The sequence below is a fragment of the Mya arenaria genome, chromosome 2 (genome assembly GCF_026914265.1).
Source record: "Mya arenaria isolate MELC-2E11 chromosome 2, ASM2691426v1".
Classification (NCBI taxonomy): Eukaryota; Metazoa; Mollusca; class Bivalvia; order Myida; family Myidae; genus Mya; species Mya arenaria.
This window is the reverse complement of record NC_069123.1, coordinates 69753949-69764584: the sequence shown is the minus strand read 5'-3', so window position 1 is coordinate 69764584 and position 10636 is coordinate 69753949. Positions and strand designations below refer to the sequence as shown.

The 10636-nt window shown below is 33.5% G+C and overlaps 1 protein-coding gene and 1 non-coding gene across 6 annotated transcripts; one reads left to right on the top strand and one right to left on the bottom strand.

The window, feature by feature from the left end:
• Positions 1-2362: 2362 nt before the first annotated feature.
• Positions 2363-10622, bottom strand: LOC128243577 (UPF0602 protein C4orf47 homolog). Of its 5 annotated transcripts, none has more exons than XM_052961426.1 (8): positions 10284-10622; positions 9253-9472; positions 8801-8938; positions 8572-8647; positions 6635-6820; positions 6119-6294; positions 5516-5590; positions 2363-4124 (listed from the first exon to the last, which is right to left on the bottom strand). In XM_052961426.1, exons 1-7 carry the CDS (start codon positions 10381-10383, stop codon positions 5527-5529), a joined length of 960 nt encoding a protein of 319 aa, XP_052817386.1. In that variant the 5' UTR covers positions 10384-10622; the 3' UTR covers positions 2363-4124; positions 5516-5526. The 5 variants fall into 5 exon arrangements, with proteins under 5 accessions (XP_052817386.1, XP_052817420.1, XP_052817395.1 ...); XM_052961460.1 differs by lacking the exon at positions 5516-5590 and adding an exon at positions 4610-4679; XM_052961435.1 differs by lacking the exon at positions 8572-8647 and adding an exon at positions 7376-7451.
• Trnah-gug (transfer RNA histidin (anticodon GUG)) lies at positions 9528-9604 on the top strand. The gene has a single exon. It is a non-coding gene; the product is annotated as a tRNA-His (tRNA).
• Positions 10623-10636: the final 14 nt, after the last annotated feature.

Sequence of the window (10636 nt, the reverse complement as noted above, 5' to 3'; positions counted from 1 at the left end):
TGAAAGGATTTGATGAAACTTGGAAACTAGTACAGAGCATTAAGAGGAAGTGCCAAAGGTAAAGGGGATACAGTAATTGTAGGCATGTGTGCGTCCAGGCAATCTTTTCTGAGCAAAATTTCACTTGAGCAAGATCTCAACACAGACAAATAAATGGTTTATATGTCCATGATCACAATAAGGAAAAGTGATGTGCACAGAAAACATAATTGGGTGCAAGAATTTATTTGCTATTTCCTTTTTAATAGTTTTCACATTTTTGGTCTGGAGCACAACTTGAAAACTTTGGGGTATTTACTTCAGACTTTATATACAGATAGATCTCATTTAGGAGAGGTGCAGTGCACAAGAACCTTGACTATGCACTAAATTTAGTTATCACCCTTAGTTAATTTTCATTCTTATGTTTTGTCCAGAACATACTACCTGTAGTAATTTATCTGCAAGGACTTTATTTCAAACTTGATATACTGATAGTCTCTATTAGGACAAGTGCAGTGCACAGGAACCATAAGTACTATCATCTATGGCTTCTGTATCTTTTTAGTTATTGCCATTTGTTAAAGGTCATACTTATTGTTTGTCTGGAGCATTACTTAAAAAGTCTGAGGTATTCTCTTTGTTGTAAGGCAAAGTTCATACTATTTACTTAAAACTTCAAATATAGATTGAACTCATATAGGAGCTAGTGCAGTGTGCAGTGTTTTTTTACAGTAATTAACATTTTGTCATTTTTATACTCCAGCTTTGTCTGAAGCCATACTTCAATGCCTTTGAGGTATTGACATCAAACTCCACATACAGATATATCATATCAAGGAGAAGTAACAATAGCCATAATTGTGGCTGGGATATTTTTTTGTTATTGCCCGTCGTTCATTCTCATTAAATTTTGTTCAGAAAAGTACTCCAAAATGTTTTATTGACTTCAAACAGGGAATACTGAGAGGTCCTACTGAGGAGAAACACAGTGCATAGGAACCATAAAAATGGATAGTGTATTATTTCTTTGTTATTGTCCTTTGTTCATATTCATACTCTGGTTTTTGAGGTAATGACCTTAAATTTTAAGATACAGATACATATAGATCCTTTTGAGAAGAAGTACAGTGCATAGTATCCATAACTCTGGATTCAGTATATTTTAGGTTATTGCCCTTTGTTCTTTTTTATACTTATGTTTTGTCCAGAGTATAATTTCAAAATATTTTGAGGTATTGACCAATGGTAATTTTTAGCTCGACTTTTTGAAGAATAAGGAGGGCTATATATTACTCTCCCCAATGTCTGCATCGGCGTCCGGTTCAAGTTTTAGGGCAAGTTGGGATTTTCACTGATAACTTCAATATACCCTTCATTCATTTCACTTCATACTTCACACAGTTGTTCTTGTTCCTCATACTGAGGAGAAGTCATGTACAGGAACTATAACTAAGGTTATGATATTCTTTTTTTAGTAATTGCCCTTTGATTGTTTTTATTATTTATTTCTTGTTCAGAGCATAACTCCAAGAGCCTTTGAGGTATCGACTTAATACCAAACATCATACATCATACCAAAATAGATCATATTTAGGAGAAGTAGAGTGCATGGGAAACATCACTCTGGCTGCAGTATTAGCCCTATGTTTATTTCTATTTCAAATTTTGTCCGCAGCAAGACTCTCAAAGTCTTGAGGGATTGACATCAAGTTGCATATTCAAATATTTATCATTACCAAAAAAGGGCTCAGGGCCCACCACTTTGAACATATTTCAAACCTATATAATATTGCTGCGTTTAGTTTCTTAAGAATTTTTTAACTAATGAAAATTATTGAATTAATGGTAGGAACACAGTAACTATTACAAAAAAGAACCAAATTTACTGTATTTTTAAAGTTATAGTCCTTTGTTCAATTCCTATCTCCTTACAAAGTGCGAAGCCTAAAAGGCAGTCTGTGACTGCTCCTGTTCATTTTGATGCTTATTTTTTGTCTGCATTTATTAATATTCTTAAGACTTCCCCTGTTTTTATTTATCGAAACACTTGAGATTCTTCTGTATTGCTACTTATTTCGGCTGGAAAATATGGCAGTCTCTTACCACTTCTTGTCTTATTTGCACTTCTCTTCCCAATTGTGCGTTTCCTGCTCTTTATATTCCCCAAATAATAAGAATGATTTCAAATCAGTTTGCTGAAGTCCTCTCAGCATTGACCAGAAGTGTTGATGATCATGCTAACATTATGTCTTCAAATAACAGTCTTGTTCTTTCGCAGTTATTACCTCAATAATTTTATGTTTTTACTAGACCAGTTACTTGAGGAAAAACTGGCTAATCTTGAAAGAGGTTGGCCAGACTGTTAAATAACAAAACCGCATTGATGGAAATCATTTAATAGATAGATATACAGTAATAACCATTTTATACCACAAAACATGGCAAAACAAGATTCATGTAAATCTAACATTCAGCAGCATCGCTTTATCACATACGACATGGACGTCACCATTATAACTGGTAATTCTTGGTTAACGATAAAATGACAAAAAGGCACAGGACACAAATCTGTTTCTAGTCACACTTATATAGCTGTCTTAGTTGCTATATGCAACAGCAAATGCATGGGTATAAGGCTGCTGTTGCCCAAACTTTTTAATAATAATATTACTTTTAGGAGAATGTTTTTAAATCAAAAAGTTTAATTTGTTTTAAAGAAAAGCGCTAATAACATGTCAAGACACATGCTTAGGAAAAAAATAAACATAAACACAGCAGTGAGCAATTTGCTGACTTCACAAAAATAATTATATTATAAACATTAAAGGTCTCATGTTCAATCCATAAGAGAGATTATGTCTGGACAGAAAGTGCTTGCAAGCTTGTAAGCGGAAATCCAGTGAAACTCGATCGCCTTCTGGGACTTGTCTGTCCATTTAAAAACCACACAACATTTTAATAAATAAGGTAAGTTATGAAACATTTCAAAAACAAAACAAAAATGGAGAGGTATATGAGAACAAACTATAAAAAGGTAAATAAAAAGGAAAACAATTGTAAAAAGTTGTAACACCCCTATAAGATTAATTACTAATAGTTTTAAATATATGTTTCCCAGTATTTCTTTTAAATAATGACTCAAAATACTGTATTGTTTTAAAAAATATATTTATTTTTTTTCAATTGGTTTTGGGGAATTTAGAGGTTTAAATTTGTGATGCCATTATTTTATCACTATTAAGCATTGATAAATAATCATATCTCTAGATTTGATATCACTTCCTGGTCCCTAGGCATCAGCAAATAGGTCGCGTATATTAAACTTGTATTCTGCAGTGGTTGCCAGGTAACATTTTAAAATATATGTAGTTGGATCTAGCAAAACAGCATATTTAAACCTTTGCATATGTAACTTAAAAAATAGTAACAAACTATTTAACATATGAGGACTTTTCTGGCATACACTGAACTTGAGTCTAAGATTACAATGTGTATATGTTCATGTTTTCTAATTGTCTATGCCAAGTCTACTAATAATGTAATAGTGGCAGTGAACAAATCTAAGGAATAGCAGTCCTAACTTTAACTAATCTACTGCATGGCCTTTGAAATGCTAGTTTTGTAATGTTCACTAACAAAAAAACACATCTAGGTAAAAAAAAGGATCACAGCTTCCGCTTTTGATGAGACTTCCAGTTAAAACCGAAAGATCGAACATAAAAATATAACCTAAAATTGCTATGCACTTCAAACTTAATGAGGTGACTGCAATTACAATATTATAAAATGATATGTTCTCAAAAATGTATGTGTGTGATTGATCAAGTGAAATAAAATTATGCCTTTGACATAAACCAACAACATGTTTAGTCAAGTTGTTAACACTCATTCACATAAATCACTCATACAATTAAAACAATACCATAAGTTAATATATAAACAATACATGCCAGTTTAATTCACATTTGTTGAATAATTTTCATAAAAAAAAGCATAATGATATAAAAATATAAGTGCATTAAATCTGTCAAACAAGATCACATGTATGTGTTCTTATAAGCCGAGGCACTGAATGTGGCCGGGATAGGCGTGTCTAGAATGTCAAACATGTAACAGATCTGTAGTTGCTTGGATTTACACTCCTGAAAAACAGAAGAAAAAGAGAATGTTAATTATAATTAATGAATTATATGTCGAACAGTGATGAATTGAAAAATAAACCCAAAAACAATCTGAGTTATTTTACTCCAAATAAATTATTTAAATGAAAATATGTGAATATGCATGTTGACAATGACAAATTGTAGTATAAAACATGATTAAGCATGCCTAATCTCAGTTTGGTTTGCAGTATTTTTTTGAACGCCGTAATGGCCTAAAACAGTACTTAAAATAAATGCTACGGTGAAAACACAAGTTATATACTGGTAACGAAGCTTTATAATAAACACAATATGATAACACAAAAATAAATGACAAAATCCAACAAAAGATTGTATTATTCTTCCATCAATGTAATCTACTACCAGTTATTAGTATATCTATCTTATTCCAAAACATAACACAACTTGTTATTGAGCATTACAACAAGGAAATTCCTCACAATGGTTAAGCACATTTATGGTACCATGTATGTCTGAAATAACTTTCACTGTGTTGCTAGCTTATAATGGTCATGGACTTGAAATGGTGTAAGCCTGTAAATGGGATACAAATCATCTGTAAACGATGTATACCAAAAACATTGTATATCTAAACCATTGTATACCTAAAACTCATGGGAGACATGAAGATGACCATACAACATGTTTTATGAAAGGCATCTGATCTTTTCCAGAACTACAGGACTAAGTAATCTACGTTCTTGTATAAACTGCATATCATTGGGGTCATTTTATCAAGAATCATGTGAGTTTGGTTTGTGTTCACCATGCCGGACAAGTGGGTTTCCTTCAGGAACTCTGGTTTCCCCCACAACACAAGACAGGCCAACAAATGAGAAAATTGACTATTCCCCCAAACACTACAACAATAGTCAAACATTTAGTTCATACTAAGTTGTTTTAGCTTGATTGTGATGAAAGCTGACAGCTTAAAGAAGTATGCTCGAGTTTGTTTGGTGGGTAGAACCAGAACTGATGACAGTTCCATTGGTGGGGACTGAGCCCACGACCTCTTAGGTAAAAGGTGCATATTTAGACCACTCTCACCTTCCACCAATTTTTGTAAATTTAGCTTACATATAGGTATGCAAGGGGTTCCATACAGATATGCAAGGGATTGGTCAATTGCATAAAGAAAATATCAAGACTAAAACATGGCATAATGGCATGCATTAAAGTTTTACCGGTTATAATGTTATGTGGGCTTATCTTTATGATGAGATGAATAATGATTTATAACAGCATGCCTGCAAGCCGTAACTGACAACCAGAATGAAGAGGGTAAGAATAAATGGGATTAACTGATAACATGAAAAATGAAAATTATTCTCTGAAAATTCAGCATATTGGCAGCCCTTTATTTTACCAACCACAGTGCTGTTCATGTCTTTATGGCCCCTTTAAGTGCCTTCATTTGAACTGATTTGAATATCTCAGCCTGGTGTCTATTCAATTTAAAAAAAAAAGACATTAAACTAACGTGTTATAAACAAGTTTAGAACTAATGCAAAAACACTTGAAAATTTGGTAAGTTATCATATGTCTATATGATATACATGTATAAAGTCTTCTCAAAGTGCATATTATCCTGATACAGAGATAATACCCTCACTACCTCTAAGTATATGCAAATTACCAATATTATGTCTCAGATAAGGGTTTTAATCCTCTCATATGGAAGTCTTGAAAAAAATACATATAAATATCAGAGCTACTTTCAGATGCCAAAGTTTCAAATTTTCCATAGTGACTGCTGGTATTTCTGCTAAAAATGAAGCTTAAAGCTCACTGAATTCTTCAAATGGCATGATTCATGGCCACTAATTTCTGAACTTAAAGTTAAAACAATTTTGAATTGAAATAATTATTTCTAAAATATGTCAACCACTCTGACCAGCTTTAAACAAATTACAATGCACCATGAGTAAGCATTTGCTGCAAACTGAAAGATGAAGAATACTATCTATACATACTTCATAACATTTGCATTTATAATGGAGACCATGGGCCTTGTCTTGGGCCCCTGTGACGGCATGAAGGTTCGGCCGCTCTTGTTCACCACATTCACTGACCGCTGAACCTTCACCTTGTAAGGGTCATCGGAGTGCTTGGGGTACGGATCAAATGTGCCGATCTTGGCACCACCAGGCTGAAAATCAAACAATATTTAAAGTGAAAAATGTATTTCAAACTGTTACAGAACAATTGTTGCCTTTAATTAAATTATTGGCCAAAATGTACTTAAAATGCCAGCATAAAGTAACATTTTGCTGGTCATAAATATTAATTGAACAATTTCATAAAAAATAATCACCCAACAAATGTCAAGGAAGCACATTACAAACCTTACGAACATAAAGCTTTTCTCTTGACTAAGTCATGCACATCCAAAACCCCCCCATACACTGACATGATGTATAAGCCCAAAGGGGCATTACTGGCTGCTAGGAGCTGTGTAGCCTGATCACCATGGAGAACAATGTACCCACCTTTTTACCAGGAGAGCTTGGTTTGAATGGTTTAGAATCATCCTTCTTCGAGGGGAGGGTGGCAGAACTGCTGCGCTTAGCCAGCTTGTCTGAGTTGTATGGGTTCCCATCAAAATATGCTCGTGGATGCATGTTCAGTTTGAATGCACCACCTTTTGTAGCGTTTTTGTGGGCTGCTATTTCTTTCTGTAATTCCACAATGAAAGGTAAAACTTCACAAAAGCATGAGAAGTATTTTCATTTAAAATGTTGAGTCTATCATAGATTTATAACCTGTATCACCAACTTTACTTATATAGTTATGAACATAATTAAAAAACAAACTTTCAAGCATATTTTGAGAAAATAAACCCATTATAAATATCAAACTGAACTTATTTTTATATTTATTTAAATGAAACTTCTTCATGTTATGAACCATGACATGTACTTTTGTGTAACAAACAAATGTGCAAAAAGTTGATGTGCAAAAGTTAGAACTTTATAATTGTTAGGTAGGTCTCTTTGATCTCACACAGGAGTTGCAATCTTTTTACAAAAGCATTGATTTTTGCATGAATTTGTATGATCTTCTTATGTAATTTCTTGCTGTGTTTAATAAAAAATCAAGGCAAGACTGTTGGCATCTAAATAGACCAAGCAACTTATGAAAAAAAACAGTCAAAATGATTTGTCAGGATAATTATTGTTCATTATGTATCAATGGTGTAAGAGCAAAGAGAGATATAGTGTCACCCAAACCTTGGACAGTTCCTTTGCCCGATCATATTTGTCGCTCTGATAGGATGGGTAGGGGCTCAGTGTTACGCCCACAAAGCTGTTAATAAGGAGAGCAAAGCTCAACTTCAAAACAAAACAAACTGGCAATGCAAGAAACTAAGCAACATAGTAAACTGTGGACATATAGCCCTCATCCCATGAAATGGAGTGAATGAGAATGATAATGAAATTAATTATGAGAATGAGATGCAGATTGAAACGATGAAAACGTAAAACACATTCAACCATAGATACGTAGTTATGACACGAGTAGCACAAGTTATGCAGATTTTGAAGATTCTTATTGTTTAGTGCAGAAAGTAAAAAAGAAGAAATCTAAGTTACCAACTTTGTTGTTAATAAAATATTTAAATCATTGATGCATGCAAGGTTTTATTTTCCAATTAAATTCGGTGTTTTATTGAATGATGATCTGGTCAAAGAGAAGCTAGAACCGGTAATAACATTTTTAATTTCTATTTATGATAGGCACATTTCATGATAAAGAAAACTTATTGAAAATATATATATGAAAAATAGGTGTGTAAAAAAAAAAGTGAATCAATTTGAAAATTAATTTGTCTTCATGCCTTACTCCAATGCTTGTAGATGTATTTGCAAAACCTTAACTAGTTAAGTTTATGTGTATAAATAGATAAGAGTCATTGCAATCCAATGAATTGTTTTAATTTACAAATGTTGCATACTGTATGAATGATTTTTTTACACAAATATGTAACATTTGAATTTCATATTGTTATGTGCTGATGCTTAATTACACACTAGTCATAGGATTGCAATATATTACAGTTACTGTAAAAGGAAAAGACTGTTAAAATGTTTCTGATACCGGTAACATGGTAGGAAATGTCATTTTGCCTGATTTTTATGAGACACCAAAATTGACAATTAAATTTGACATTTCATTCATAATATGACTTTGTTAATTTTGGTAATAAAAGAAAAGGTTTCAAGACATTTGCACAAAATAATGGTGATATGAATCATTGTAAAAAAATAAAATTAAAAGTCTCATTTTGGTGTTCCATAATTAACAAGCCAAGCAACACAGGACTTAGGTAACAAACATTCAAGTGGCAACTGGGAACAAGGAAATTAGCATTGTCAACACAGGAATAGTGCACAGTTAATGTGCATGTTTCTTGCAAGAAACAAACCCTGTTCAGGTCTTTGTGCATGTCGTAATTGTCTCCTTGATATTGTGGGTATTTTCCAATAGTTACTGCTACATATCTGTAATTTGCAATGTCATGTCCATTATCAACAATTAACAAATTAAGCAAAAAATATTTAAATAACACTGTATTTTCCTGTTTGCTTTTTATCCTTTCTCAATGTTATAATAAATATTTAAATGGTTTCATAGAATTTTAGTTGTTTACATACCCAAAGCCGGTTCCTCTCTTTCCTGGGTTGGTGATAACATTTTTACTAGAAGACTTCTTTTCTTTGCCAGGTTTTGAAACAGGACTAAATGCTGATATTGGTCCACTCAATGTACCATAATGACTACCTAAACCAGACCTGCATGTATAAAGAAACAAAATATTTTACAATGTCAGCAAGCATAAAAGATATCTCACAGTTTTTCAAAAAATTCTCAAATGTGAGGACAAAAGATGTTCTTGATTTTAACAAAATGTATTCCTGGGTGAGTACTTAGAAAAGACTTTCAAATGGAGAAAGAGTTCAATGTTTCCCAACTGGATATTCAATGATTAGCCTTAGGATCTCTAAGTATGCAAATCACCTGAACCAGCATTGCAAAAGACTGCTGGAAGCTTAATGTCTATACAGCTGATGCTACAGAACTTACTAAACTTAGGGTATTAACTTACATGAGCTTTTCTCCACTGCTGGGTAAAAACGATTTTCCTATATTTTTTTGTGACTCCTTTAGCCGTGCTTGCCTCCTCATTTTTATGGGATCAGTAAATGCTTCTCCCTCCATAATACGACCAAATTTGTCGGTGAAATACCCAGCCTGCAAAGCAGACCTGGTTTTGCTGCCTCCAGGCAGGACTTGTTTGCCCTTTGTTGCTGCCTCATTGAATTGAACTGCAAAATTACATTAATCAGTATATATTTTAGCAAATGGTATACATAAACTAGGAGTCCGCCCGGTTAGCTCAGTCGGTAGAGCGTTGGACTGTGAATCTGACAACCCGGGTTCGATTCCCGGGCGGACCAGGTCACTTCTGTTGTGATTGGTTATGAAATCCTTTCTACGACCATTCGCACTATACCACTGCCCCTGGCATGTACAGAAGTTGTCAGTTCCTTGCAGAAGTGAAGGCACCTAGTACTGGTTCACCGCCCAGGATAGGTGTGCGGTGGTTGAACTGTCACTCTGGGACCCTTCAATGTGCTCACGCCGGGACCCGGAGTATAAACTACTAACACCACCACCACCACATAAACTAGGAGTATTTTGGGTTTAAGCAGAAGTTGGAATTATTACAAGCCTTGCACTTGTACAATTATTTCAGGCTTGCTCAAAGACTTGTTGATGCCAAGCACTTGTGTAAAAATTCAGGCTTTTCATTTAAAAGTCCAATTTAGATGACTGTTCAACATGCTGGAAATCAAACGTTTTGTTTTTGGCCAATTAAAGACACTATACAAATTGTGAAATTTCAAATTTGGATGAATAACATTTACCCTGATCTAACATTTTAATGGCAAACATGTTTACTAGATGAAATAGTACCAGGTAGTTTAACCTTTATAATTTTGCGAGGAAATCAATTTTTATGCTGTTATAGTATTTAACATTTTGTTATATTTTAATTAACAGTTTGTAATATTTTAATTGATATTCTGTAGACTTAATAACATTAAAATTAAACTATTTACAACATGTACGCACCACTTCCTTTGCCTTTGTATCTGTCATTGATGGTGACATATCCCATCTCCTGAAATAACCCCACTCTGTCCATATCTGCTTTTCCTCCTCGTTCCCCCATGATTGTATCTGTATCTTACTTTTCAGAAAAAAATATCAAAACTTGTTTAACAAGTTAATTCTATCTACAACTATGATCTAAATAAGGCATTTGGTTCTTGTTATGAAATAAACAACGCCTCAGTTTTGTCTTATTAAAAGTTGTGACCATGTGCTGATTATTTACAAACAATTAACAATTATTAGGAAGACAGCATTTTTTGCTCAGTGTTGAAACAATCGCTATGGTGATTCCCATAATACCTTGTAACCGG